The sequence below is a fragment of the Eubalaena glacialis genome, chromosome 4, assembly GCF_028564815.1.
Source record: "Eubalaena glacialis isolate mEubGla1 chromosome 4, mEubGla1.1.hap2.+ XY, whole genome shotgun sequence".
NCBI classification, from domain to species: Eukaryota; Metazoa; Chordata; class Mammalia; order Artiodactyla; family Balaenidae; genus Eubalaena; species Eubalaena glacialis.
Window position 1 is genome coordinate 53,600,190 of NC_083719.1, and position 13,935 is coordinate 53,614,124.

The following is a 13,935-nucleotide window of genomic DNA, read 5'->3' on the forward strand; positions in this document are numbered from 1 at the left end:
AAAGGCAGATGAGAGGTACTGCTCGTTGAAGTGTTCTCTCCCTGCCTTGTTGACAGCTGTGCTATTCATATCTTGTGCAACAGTGCTTCTCAGACTTGACTGGGCCTAGGAATCAACTGAAGGTCTTGTTAAAAATGCAGATTCTGAGTCAGCAGGTCTGGGGTGGGGCCTGAAATTCTGCATTTCTAACAAACTCCCGGGTGATGTCCATGCTGTTGGGATGTGGACCAGCCTTTCACCGGTGAAGTCGTAAACTACTTCTCTTCCTTTTAGATGAGATCAACTGGCCTGAAAAGGATGAGGCGCCACCACCTGATGCCCAGGATCTGATTACCTTGCTTCTCAGGCAGAATCCCCTGGAGAGACTGGGAACAGGTTAGAGCACATACGTTTTAATTTTGCTAATATGCAGGAAATAATGTCAATGTGGAGCACTCAGAGGTTTGTGTTTCTGTTTTGTTTTTTTTCTTCATAGGAAACATCTGTTGGTTGATGTAGAATATGACTACAATATGTTATAACAATAATATTTTGGATTTTTTTTTCCTGATTCAGAGTAGTATGTATGCTAGGAGGGTTGGTGGCTGTTGTTTGTCTTTTTTGGTTGTTGTTTTTCTTCTGTTTTGCAAAGCAGAAATTATTCTTAATTTGTTTCAGTAAATAAAATTTCTCTGGAAGAAAACCTCAAGGGCACATGTAACTCTTCTGTCCTGAAAAGCATGAATCTTAACAATTTGAAACAGAGGATTAGGGATGTGGAGGTTTTTTTGTTTGTTTGTTTGGGGTTGTAAAATATATATATATTCCTAGAAGGATCTGACCCAGCAGTTACTATCTGCAGGCTTTGAAACAGGTTATCAGTACTTGAACTAATTATTGGAAATAAGTGCCTGGGGTTGATCAGCACCATGGCCCAAGAAAGAGGATTAAAAAATATTGACTTTCAAGATTAAGGAGATAGTAGATTTATTTCCTGCTGATTATTTGTCCTGACTGTTCTGCTACCAGTTTTTTGTTTTTGCCAGCTCTTTTTCCTTTTCTTCCTTATATTCTGAATAGACAGACTTAGAGATCCCAATACAGAGTCCTAGCCAACCCCAGTATGTGAATTTATCTAGATGAGACTAAAGAATAAACACATATAACATACACGCATGCACACACACATACAGCACACACCACACACGCACACCGTGTCGATACAAATTTTCATCCGTGAAAATTGTTGACTTGATGGGTTGTTTACTCTGAGCTGTTTCATTCTACCTCATTTTGCTAGAAAGATCAGAAAATACTGACGAGATCATTCTCTCACCCAGTTTTTCCAAGGCCAAAATCATTTGCAACAGCTCCAAATATATACCTTATATTGTTCTCCACTTTTGCTCACAGCTTCCCCAGTTGGAGAGCTCAGTTCTTGCTTAAGTATGGAATGCTGTGCGACCTCGAGGTTATGATGATGCATTAAAACCCCTGGGCCCAACCTTTATTTTGTAAATAAAGTTTTATTGAAACACAGCGATGCTGTTCAGTCACATATTGTCTATGGCTGCCTTCATGCTACTCTGGCAGAGTCGAATAGTCATGAACAACCGCATGGCCCACAAGGCCTAAAACATTTACTTTGTGGCTCTTGACAGAAAACTCTTGAAGACCCTGCATTAGAGAATCCAAGAAGTTTTGGGGTTTTGTTTTTTGGCCGTGCTGTGCAGCTTGTGGTCTCTTTAGTTCCCCAATGAGGGATTGGACCCGGGTCCACAACAGTGAAAGCTCATATCCTAACCACTGGACCGCTAGGGAATTCCCAAGAAGTTTTAAAATCAGGACTCAGTTGGCAAAACTGCTTTGAGTTTCATACTGGAATACCATGTGTTTTTTGCCTTTTTCAGTGGATGAGTGGGCCTTTAACTAGGAAAGGCAATATAATGGGACTTAAAGGGATAAACTCCGGAGTCAGATTGCCTGAGTTTAAATCTCAGCTGTGTGACCATGAGCAGGTTGTTTTCCCTTGTGTGCCTTACTTCCTCATCTATAAAATGGAGCTGACAGTAGCACTATATCCCAGGACTTTTGTGAGGATAAAAGATCATCGACTGTGGCTCTTAGGACCAGATGTGACACTGCTGTGGTATTATCATTTTTATTTTTCTGCGTATATAATCTCTTGCTTTCCCCTTTGGACATGTGAGATTTAGAAATTGTGGTGGTGCCCCTACTTTTGGGCTGACTGAACTCTTTGAACTGAATCCTTTATATTTCTTGTCGCCCTATTTGGTTTTCCTTTTGTCTGAAGTGACTAGCAAACTGGTTATTTCCCACCATCTGTGACCTGCAGTTAGATTTGCTTTATAGTTCAAGCAATAAGAGTAGCTGTCCCAGAATGGGTGTCAAGGCTCTGTGTGGGGCAGAGTTTTGAGGGGTGATTTTACTCACTTGAGCCAAATATGAGCAACAGTGGCATTTTAAGATTGTCCTACAACAATACAAGTATCTATTTGTATATCCTAATCAGCTGTCCCAGGGGAGTGTTGTCCTAAGGTAGGGCTAAAAATATATTGGAATCAGCACACCCCCTAAAGAGTTCCCTTCAGTGTTTGTGTGTCACTTTGGAGAGTTTTCCTCCTTAGTATTCTGCCCATTTCTGTCCTCTTTAAGAATATGTGGACACTTGATTCGGCTTTATTTAACAAGACAGGGCTATGATGGTGGTCAGTACATCCACGTTTATATATCATACGCTGCAAGTTATCTCTGCACGTTTTCTCCTTGACCGCTGCTTTTGGTCTTTTCAGGGTTTGACAGATTGAGAAACAAATCTTCTAGCAGAAGCTCAAAAGAGACATTTAAAAGACCCTGCCCAAGCTCTTAGCATTGTCAAGGAGAGCTTGTCAAACAGGCAGGTCCAACGTGACAGGTCCCAGTAGGGCCCAGAGAATGAGGCTGAGAATCTCGCAGGCTTGCCATGCTGCTTCCAGTGACAGCATTTTGGATTTAATGCATATTTAGCGGGCAAAATAATGCACCGTGAAAATGTGCAAGTGCGCATTTGCCCGAGAGACTAGAGAGACTGAGAAAAGGAGTGTGAAGAACATAATGGGTGTTTAAGAAGCTTCTATGAAGGGAGAGGAAAGCTCAAAGGAGAACATTAGTGCCAAAGCATAACTTGCAATTTGGGACCTTGTCGTACTTGAACTCGACTGTTGAACTTGCAGAGTATTGAGTGGCAGCCAGGCTCACTGGACTTGAGAGCTGCTCAGATGTGACTGACTCCCACCCATGAGCCAACTGGGAGGTCGTGAGTCATTTCTTCATTGCCCGGAGTCTCAGTTTCCTAATCTATGGAAATGGGCATGTTACACACCTCGAGGGATTATTGTGAGGATTGAGTGCAGGCATGTTTATGAAGGTATCTGGTACATTAACCTAGCGCATAATAGGAGCTCAAGAAATAGTCACTTTCCCTTTCCTTCCTGGTGAATTCTTACAGTGAGAGCTGACATTTGCATGAGTTCCTGTGTCTGATGATTTGTATTTGGCTCGTAAAGCCATCATCTATATTATACCAACGGTTTAGCCCAGAGTTAATTTTTCCCCAATGTGTCCATTTGATTCTTTTGTTCCCCATCTCTCCAAAAGTGCATGAGAAACATGACCCAGTGAGAAGCAACTGCTTCTCAGTGGGGCACAAAGGCCAAAGGGTGAGAACCGTGCACTGGGTCGGCAGTGGGCTGGGGCTCCTTGGGTAGAACCCATTTGGCACTCATCACAGAGAGGAAGCGAACGCTCTCACCGACGTGGGTGGGTCCCAAAGGTTAGCAGGTCGGGGATCGAAAACTCCGGATGTTGTCTGAAGTGTCTTTCGAGCCTTTGAGTCTAGAGAACTGTGCTTTTCTGGGTAAAGTTGAACGACCTGGGCGTGTCAGAGCTGTCCTTTGCTGTGGCAGCTGAAGTCATAGTCATCGCTGGATAGTGCATGGTGGGCCACTAAGTAGGGCTTGACTCTTTGGACCTCAGTGTCACTGGCACAGTGAGGGAGTTGGATAGATAAATACTTAAGCCCTTTTAACTTCTCCAAGAAAAGATCACTGGAAGAAAATGTCCCTGGCAGCTGTGTTTGAGGATGTTGATTGGGAGAGAAGAGAACCAGGATACATGGAGGACTGGGGTTGGACTGGGCAGAGGTGCTGGGGAATTGGCTGTTTGGCTGTGTTCCCCAGGATCGGCAGTCGAGAATCCATTTGTAAACTGATGCGAGAAAGATGGCAGGGTAGAATCCAAACTGAAACATGCCCCTCCCCCTTATATGGCCTGTGGCGCTGTGGCACTGAGGATGGACCTGGGTGTTTTTAGACAGACCTCGGCTCAGCCCCTGTAACCCTTACTCACCTAGTAATCTTGGTCCAGTATGCTTTACTGCTTATTTACTTTCCCCATCCAAAAATGGAGTTGACAATACCTACTTCGTGGGGTTACTTTCAATGGTTTAATTAAAAGAAGCAACTTCCTCTAGCATCTAGTGTAATACTAGTCAAAGTTGGCCCTCAAATCACAACTGCTAATGGCTCTTGCTGTTGGGATCAACATCAGACTTGAGTATTGTGCTATAAACACGGAAAAAGCCTGGCTGGAATTCTATATGAAGATTCTAATCAAATGCTTTGTAAAGAACCCATTCTCCCTTTTGGGGGGTGATTTTTCCACTTTGTTTTTTTCTCTCTGTTCCATTGTCTTCAGAACACTGGTTTCCCCTGGCTGGGTTTAGAGCTCTAGCCAGCCTGCCCCTTGTGCTCAAGGGACCCACTGGGGACAGAGCCACGTCTTTGAAACTTACAGACAGTTCCCCAGCCCCAAGATCCAAGCCTATTTTTCATTCAGCTTGCATTTCTCATCCTATTCCTTTTGTACCCCACTGAGGACAGGGTGAGAAGCATGAGTGACAACTGTATTAAAGAGGCATTTGCAACACACATCGAGGGGCATCTCCTGGTAGGGAGGCTGATTAGACCCTGGCACTAGTCTTGCGAGAAATCTCTCTTCCTGGAATTGTTTGAAGATTGATTCTTCCTTATCTCCCCCATCAATAGTGTGCATGTTGGTGGCAGGGCGGGGGTCTGATTTTCATGCTGGGATTTAATAAAATGTGTATCTTCTTCTCTTTACGTGAGGGATAGTGTAATATTTTGATGGGGCCTGCCCTTCCAAAATCTCTCTTTAAAATCATGAACTGAATTAAAAATATTGTTTCACTGAATTGTGCTATAATGCTAACTTGGCAAAAAGAAGCCTAAAACTTAGGGATTGTGATTGATGTTCATCACATGCATTATAAATCTATCAAACAGGTTTGCCAGTTTCTTTTTTTTTTTCTCCTTTTTAAAATTTATTTTTATTTATTTATTTTTAACACCTTTATTGGAGTATAATTGCTTTACAATGATGTGTTAGTTTCTGCTTTATAACAAAGTGAATCAGCTATACATATACATATATCCCCATATCTCCTCCCTCTTGCGTCTCCCTCCCACCCTCCCTATCCCACCCCTCTAGGTGGTCACAAAGCACTGAGCTGATCTCCCTGTGCTATGCGGCTGCTTCCCACTAGCTATCTGTTTTATATTTGGTAGTGTATATATGTCCATGCCACTCTCTCACTTCGTCCCAGCTTACCCTTCCCCCTCCCCGTGTCCTCAAGTCCATTCTCTACATCTGCATCTTTATTCCTGTCCTGCCCCTAGGTTCTTCAGAACCATTTTTTTTTTTTTTTTTTTTTTTAGATTCCATATATATGTGTTAGCATATGGTATTTGTTTTTCTCTTTCTGACTTACTTCACTCTGTATGCCAGTCTCTAGGTCCATCCACCTCACTACAAATAACTCAATTTCATTTCTTATTATGGCTGAGTAATATTCTTACTTAAGAATCTGTAATCCACAGAATATAATTCCTACCAATGTTAATGAGCAATCCAATAAAATCAAATGTTAACCATTATATACTATTTAGGGAAAATTCATCTTTATTAAAACCTTACCTCCAGAGGAAATACTGCTGTGAACACATTTTGCACCCTCTTAGGTTTTTTGGGGGTTTGCAATGAGCAAGTCTGCTTTGGGCCAGTGTGTGTCCACGTCCCCAGGTTCAGCACAATGGGATTTTCAGTGGCCACATCATTAACCTTTGAAAAATGGAGGAAGTCATGGAAGAATTAAAGAAAAATGCCGTAGCAACTGCTATTAGCAAAATCAAATCTGCTGATAAATTATGGAAGAATTTTTGGAGGTTTTGGTTGTAGAATGAAAAAGATTTCTCTGACTTCTTTAGTTCTCTCTTGATAGAACTTTTTTTTTTGTTTTTCTTTTTTTTGGTTGTTCTTTGAAACTGATTCTTACCTTTGCTGGGAGGATCATTTAACACGTTTCCCTCTGTCCTTCCCCTCCACTCCCTACCCCAAGGTGGTGCGTATGAAGTCAAACAGCATCGATTCTTCCGTTCCTTAGACTGGAACAGTTTGCTGAGACAGAAGGCAGAATTCATTCCCCAACTGGAATCCGAAGATGACACAAGTTATTTTGATAGTACGTGCATTATCTGACATAAAACATTATTTGGCCTTTACTTGGTAGAAAATCAGCTCTACTTTTGATAGTACCTTCCAGTCTTGAACGCATGGGTTCTGAAACATAATGCTGCTTTGATATAAAAACTCATAATTAAAATATCTAAATTAAAAGCTGAAATTCTGAATAATTGGAACTGTTTCCAAACATTTCCCTGCAGCGCGGTCAGAGAAGTACCATCATATGGAGACTGAGGAAGAAGATGACACAAATGACGAAGACTTTAATGTGGAAATAAGGCAGTTTTCCTCATGTTCACATCGGTTTTCTAAAGTAAGTAAAATATGGCATAAACATAGAAGGTCTCTGGGAGAATCTCCTACTGGTCAGATAGTTGGTGCCTTAAACAGCTGCACAGAATTGTAAAAACCCCATGCAGTGTTTTGGGGCTTGAGATTTTTTTGGTGGGGTGGGTAATGACCCCACCATCTTGATAATCCAGAGTCCCTACCGCCCTGCAGGGGTATGTTTCTCTGTTTCATGATCCAAAGATGAGTATCTTTTTTCTTGGAGGCAGAGACTTGCATTCATAGTCATTATTGGAGTACCTGATACCATTTACATGCTGACCCTGGTCTAGCTCAGTGCTGCTGGGCCTTGGAGGCATCCTTCCATTTCTTTCATCTTATAGTGAAGGACGTTGAGCTCATTGTGTGCAGAGCCCTCTTCTAGTATCCCACGGAATACAACACAAAGGAGAAAGCTTGGTCCTTGGCATAAGGCCAGACACTTGGGGACAGTTGATTGCGGAATGAGAAAGTCTCTTAACCGATGATAGAAAGTGTAAGTTATTATATTAAAGGGGCAGTAGGAAGCCAAGCTAGAATTTTGGAAACGGTAGAAGATAAAATCAACATTGGAGAAAGATGCTTTTTCACTGGTAGTGGTAAGATATAAAAGACAAACAAAACAAAGACACACCTGATAGTCCTGAGATGGGGGCAGGGCCCTAGGAAGATAGAAATGAACCTAGAGGGAATCCTGCCTTCCTTTTGCTATTTTCAGTAGCGATGTATTTTCTGTTGCCATGGCATTTTGCATGATTATTGTGTAGCTTTTCTATAGCATTGAGTGATTTTAAAGTGTTCCGTATCTTTTTCTGAGTGACTGCCCGGGGTGCATCTGCAAATTGGCTGGCACTGCCCTCCCCATTTATAGGAAGGACATGGAGAAGTAGGGATTTCCCTGGAGGGGAGGCGCAGGTCTGGCCCAGAGCCGGGACAGAAGCTTTGATAACACAGAGTGTGGGCTTTCCCAGTACTTGTTCTCTGGCCCATCAAAGCCAGCCCCTAAACTGTTCCCTGCCCACTGTCTCCTGTTCTTTAGCCACCTTCCTCCAAATCCCAGAAGATTATAGGAGGTCTAAGGTCCATTCCCATGAGAGCAGCAAGTGGCTGGGTTGGGCAGTAGTGAGTGCTTCCTAGGCTTGGGCTCTCAGCTCCCTATTTTAGCTTCCATCTTCGCTCTGGTACAGCAGAGATCTCAGTTTGCCTAAGCTATGATCCCCTTCAGAAATCCTGGTACCAACGTATGAAACTGCCTGTCTGTATATGAGATTTATAAGCCAAAGTACCTCTGACTCCTAACCAAATATGCACTGCATCTCCCCCAACATATCTTGAAACAGGTAATTTATTCTTCGCCCTCAATTCCAATTCATTTTTCTCCTTCCCGCCCCTGACTGGGAGCCATTAAATCTTTTTCTCTGTGATTTTCTTTTTCTGATTGACTTCATGGTTAAAAAGTAATCTAACATGTGCATCGATCCCAGGCCTAGAAACTGCAATGCATCTATGGATTTTGTTTGCAGATACAAAGTCCATAGTGAGATACGGTGAGAGGGTGATGAATTCATAGCTCCCCGCTCCAAAAGGAAAAAATTGTACATTGACGACTCACCTCAGGACTCAAGTAAACAGCACTGGAAAGTACCTTTTGAATACACAGTCCCAATTCAAACTTCAGTCATAGTCTCAGGTTGTTCTGCCAGGATTTGTTTGTTTTTTTATTCTGACAGTCCCTTTCAAGAAGGTATTAATAAGCACTGACTATTTGCCTTGCAGGTTTTCAGCAGTATAGATCGAGGTACTCAGAATCCAGAAGAAGAGAAGGAAGACCCTGGGGACAAAACCAAAAGCACAACTTTGCCATCCACGGAAACATTAAGCTGGAGTTCAGAGTATTCTGAAATGTATGTGAAATTCTTGTTAACAAATATCATGAAAAGCAGCTACTAGGACAGTGGCTGTTAAACGTGTGTGTGCATCCGAATCTTCTGGAGGGCCTGTGCAAGCAGATTGCTGACGCAGGAGATCCGGGATAGGGGCTTAGAATGTGCATTTCTAACAAGTTCCCTGGAATGCTGATTCCGTTGGTCTGGGCACCACACTGTAAGAATCACTGCCCTCGACGTGTCTTGGTTAGGCTACCTCAGTTCCATTTTTACCTGGTTTCTTCCAAAATTCACCTTGAACACAGTTTCATAGCATGTATAGACGCGTGACTTTGTTTTTGTTTTTACTTAAGGCAACAGTTATCCGCATCCAACTCTTCGGATACTGAAAGCAACAGACATAAACTCGGTTCTGGCCTGCTTCCCAAACTGGCTATTTCGGCAGAGGCAGAACAAGATGAGGCTGCCCCCCACCCCAGAGAGCTGCATGAGGAGCCAGGAAAGGCAGCCCTCCCCCCTGCAGACAGTGCTCAGGAGGAGCCCGAGGTCACCACTCCGGCCAGCACCATCAGCAGCTCCACCTTGTCAGGTAAGGCCTTGGGCGTGGCCCCTGCCATCCAGGCATCACCCACCACGTTGAGAAGTGACCGCTGGTGCTCGGAGCCCCAGGCCTGGCCCAGCCAGGCAGCGACGATGGGCATTTTGTGCCACTAGACTCTCTCCACGGCCCCACTCCTTGAGCTTGGGCGACGGGCTCCTCAGAACTGAGATCACATGTCTCAGACCCCTCCTTAGTGCATGGCTGTACGGCAGATCCTTCTTGCTTCACCTGTAGCCTTCACATCCTCTGCTGGGTTTCAGTGGCGTCCTTTGATGGCTGTCAGAACACAGTAAGGGAGCGTGTTCTCTGTTGTGGATACAAAGGCATGCCTCGTGGACTTGCATCTAACTCAAAGTTACAAGTAAGCGACCCTGTTAAATAGTCAAATGGTCAAAATTACCCTCAACAGTGTCTTAAGTCACCACCCATAAGGTACCGTGTAAGCCAGTTTTCCTTCTACTGTTGAGACGGGTGGGTGTTTCTTTGGAGGAGTTGGGTTTTGTTATGGGACCACTTTTACCCAATAACCAAGCAGTCTGCACGTGAGACCCTCAGTCAGTGCAGCAAGATGCTTATTCTGTTTGCACAGCTGGCTAGAAACAGAGGCTGATGAGAATCTCAGGGACGTATAAGAAAGAAGACAAGCAAGAAATTAGGTGGGCAAACATCTCGTATCTTTGATGGTAAAAAAAAATACCTTATACCTCGATCTATATTTTGAAGTGTTTTACTTCAAAAGTGATTTGGATATAAAGTTTCTTTAAGGGGGAAAAAAAAAAGATGCTTATTCTGTGAGCTTCATGGATGGAGCGGGGAGAGGGGAGTCAGAAATACCGACACAGTTCAAATCGGTGTCTCGTGCGCCTACAAAACAACTCCACTGCACCCAAGCTGCCTTCCCAGCCTCTGGATAACTGACGCAGATAACCCTAAGACATCTTTGGGTGTGTGGGAAACAGTGGGACTTGGGCCTTTCCTAGGGGGCGTTTTATGGTGTCACTTTTGTGTGAAGTAAACCTTCCTGACAGCAGGAGCAGTATCTCCACAGGTTTTTAAAATGCTTACTGTATCATGGATACTTGGGGCCTTTAATCACGGAGGTGTCCTCATTAGATGATCGGCCTTGTGCTTCCCTCAGAGCAAGTCCTTGAAGTGCATTTCAAATATTATTCGGTGTATAAAAATTTTATGCACAGCATGTCCTTCTACAGAGCAATGTGTATTTATGCTTAAAAAATAAAAACATGGATATGGATTAAGGTTGCTATGATAAATGTTTTCATTAAGCCATATCCAGTATGCTATATTGATAACCATGAGTGATTCCAAGAATTTTCATGAACATTTTTTTAACTAACTGAATATTCGTGGTGTAATGTTTTCATCTTGTTTTGAATCATTTCAAAATTACAAATTTTACAGGCTGGGTTTATTTCTGCCTCACTAAAAAGTCTGGTTCTGTGGAGCTTCACGTGAGCTTACAGTTGATCATGGAGAAGAATGCTCTTGGGTTTTTTCCTTCTCTCTCTTCACCTCAGTTCTGTTTCCATGTAGGGTAATTCCACTTGTCCTAAATCTAGAGAGCCAAGAGAACAGCAGTGAAGAAGTATTGTAGAAACAAGCTGGTAGTCTAAGATGCCTGACCATTTTTAGTTCATCTTGATAATCAGATCAAATGTAGATATGTCAAGTGTTTTATATTTCTGGTTACTAAGTTCTCATCTGTTTCTTAGTTATTATTTACTCTGAACAGAGTTACCTCTACTTCACATTTATTCTTAATATGATGAATTGTTTATGATCTCTTGGTCTCTTCTGCCTACTCACTATCAGAAAGGTAGGAGATAAAGAGAGGGGAGTGGTGTCTAAGCATTTGATTGATTACTTTCACAATTAAAAAAAAACTGTCTATATCCTGCTATGCATTATGATTAATAGATTCAAACCACCTTTCTCTCTGTCTCCCCCATACACACACTAAAAATAATCAAAGACCTTGGGGGCCGTACTGAATAGAGAGATGAGCTGATTTGCTCACAGCCAAGGGTAATTAGGGAATCTGAAAACCGTGACTGTAGTAAAATTAAATTTGTTGATTTTTATATTGCTCCACCATCAAAAAGAAAGAATCCTTGACATTTACAGAACATTAAGGTGACATTATCTACCACTGGCAGAAAAGAAACACACGTTTATATACAGTGCTATGAAATGAGATGGCGGGATGAAATGGCGGAGGCAAGAGGGAGGGATGATAAAAGAGAACATTGAATATTCACACTCTGGCATTTAGGGAAGTGCAGCTTTATACCTGTTTCTTTTTTCATGACTACAATGTATTTGAATCAGTGAAAAATAAGTCTTGAAGTTTTAGGTGTAGTGCTTGAATGCATCCAACAAATTATTCATTGTGAAGAGATTCAGCTTTTCAGTTTATGCTTGTCAGTGATCTCATCCAAGCCAAATTAGAAAGGAGAAGGGAGTGTGTAACTTACCCCAAAGTAAACTAAACGTTTTTGAGATAAGATTTTTTTGATTTGTGAAGCAGTTTTTGTCAAGTCCCTCAGCAGTTGATTTCTTCATTTAGAGTGAATAGAACAGATATGCTGTTATGTGGGACTGAGTTTGGCATATAGAAGTAGAAAGGTTGTTGATATTTGCCTTAAGATCGTCTTCCTTAGTAGGTCAGATGGGTGTCACGTGGAAGTTTGTGAGTCTTACCCTGTACCTACAGCACAGTAGGTGGCCATGAGCTGTGCTATGCCCAAGCCCACTGTCCCAAGTCCCAGGCTTCCCTTAGCTTGGACCCCACCTGTGGGTCTGTGCCACCTCTGTGAACTAGGACCAAACCTGCCGTGCAATCGAGTGATGTGTATATAGCACTGTAACAGAAATGTTAGTTAAGTCTGATTAAGCCTCTTCTCTAGGCAAAGAATGTCATGGTCAGCACTTTAAAATGTGCTGGTTGGTCTTTCAAAGGATCATTTATAATGGTATTAAATTCTCTGTGTGGATTGTATATCTTAATGTGGTGATAGTGTTGATGATTTTTAAAGCACGGGGGCTTATAATATAGCATTTAGAAGGAAAAAGGAGATAAGCATTGTTTTTTTCTGGACAAAGCTGTATTATCAGTAATTAAAAAAAGAAAGAAAAATAACCCGGAAAACTGATAGCCTGTGAAAGAAAGAATAGGAGAAAACAAAAGGGATGGTCACTTGACTTTTTTCAACATGTCACTTCTGACAAGAGTAAAGAACTTTCTTTACTCTGGGCGTGTGCAATTACCAGACTGGTGTCAGTGATTTTCCATTTCTGCATCCTTCTACATGGTTACATGTTCTCTTATGTTCCTCTGCTGAGGGAAGTCCTAATTTTTTAACTTTAAAAAAAAACAAAACTCTCCAGTGTATACTGAGGATTAATAAAATTAAAAATAAAGAAGGTGTGATGGTTGGCTTAGAGGGGGACGGATCTTTTCACTTCCAGTAACTTCAGGGCAGATCAGCATTTGGCACTGTCTAGACTAAAGGCAAGAAGATGTAGGGAACCATTGGGTACCATAGTGAAGCATACCCTTTGTCTTGTCCTGTGAAATTTACAAGGAGCTCAGAGTGAAAGCAGGTGTGGGAAGTCAAAAGCGACACTTTAGGCACTTTTCCGTAAGTTACAAACCTGAGCCTAAGTGTGAGGTGTGTCCTAGAAAGATGGTAGGAGATGACATGGGCATAAATGTCCATGAAGTGACTAAATGATGTCCACATAGCAAAAAACAATATTAACAGCATTGCTAATGATGATCATTTGTGTCACAGGATGATCATACTATACGGTGGGCGTTGTGCGGTCCATAAGCTGATGTTTGGTGCGTGGCCTTTCACGGCGGGGTCGGGGGGAAGAGTTGTCTCTACTAGGGTTGTAAAAGACAGATTCTAAAAAGTAATTATTCTCCTAGTTAAATGGAGTCAACTGAGAGTTAGTGGACTTGTGTACAAGTAGAACGAAATCTGAATGGACACCTCTTTCATTCTTCCTCCTCCACGTCACTTTTCTCAAACCGGTCACATGATTTTCATGTTTGCCTGACACCACATGGACTCATGAACTACATGGGCGTCTGTTTCCCAGCGTTTGTCCTTCCTTCTCTCTCTCTCTCTCTCCCCCTCTCCCCACCTCTCCTATCCCAGATTTTCCTGAACATGTTTATCCCTTCTTCTTTGTACAGTTGGCAGTTTTTCAGAGCACTTGGATCAGATAAATGGACGAAGCGAGTGTGTGGACAGTACAGATAATTCCTCAAAGCCCTCCAGTGAACCCGCTTCTCACATGGCTCGGCAGCGATTAGAAAGCACAGAGAAAAAGAAAATCTCGGGGAAGGTCACCAAGTCCCTTTCTGCCAGTGCTCTGTCCCTCATGATCCCAGGAGGTAGAGAGACATCTACTTGCATGAAATGGTGTGATTTGTGCATGTTCACCCCCCTGCCCCCAGTTTGCAATGCTGATTGACATACAAGATGGCTTGAAACAGTAGCGGGGGGTGTC

The 13,935-nt window shown here is 42.6% G+C and overlaps 1 protein-coding gene across 7 annotated transcripts in view; it reads left to right on the forward strand.

The window, feature by feature from the left end:
* The window catches only part of MAST4 (microtubule associated serine/threonine kinase family member 4), a 563,146-nt gene that overhangs the window by 529,892 nt on the left and 19,319 nt on the right, over positions 1–13,935 (forward strand). For 5 of the 7 annotated variants that reach the window (XM_061189315.1, XM_061189316.1, XM_061189317.1 and 2 more), the window contains 5 exons: positions 274–375; positions 6,455–6,577; positions 6,780–6,892; positions 8,683–8,810; positions 9,146–9,381. In XM_061189315.1, the coding sequence (XP_061045298.1) occupies positions 274–375; positions 6,455–6,577; positions 6,780–6,892; positions 8,683–8,810; positions 9,146–9,381 (702 nt within the window). Of the gene's footprint in view, positions 1–273; positions 376–6,454; positions 6,578–6,779; positions 6,893–8,682; positions 8,811–9,145; positions 9,382–13,618; positions 13,820–13,935 lie in introns of all 7 variants that reach the window. The other 2 variants (XM_061189320.1, XM_061189321.1) reach the window with 1 other exon arrangement.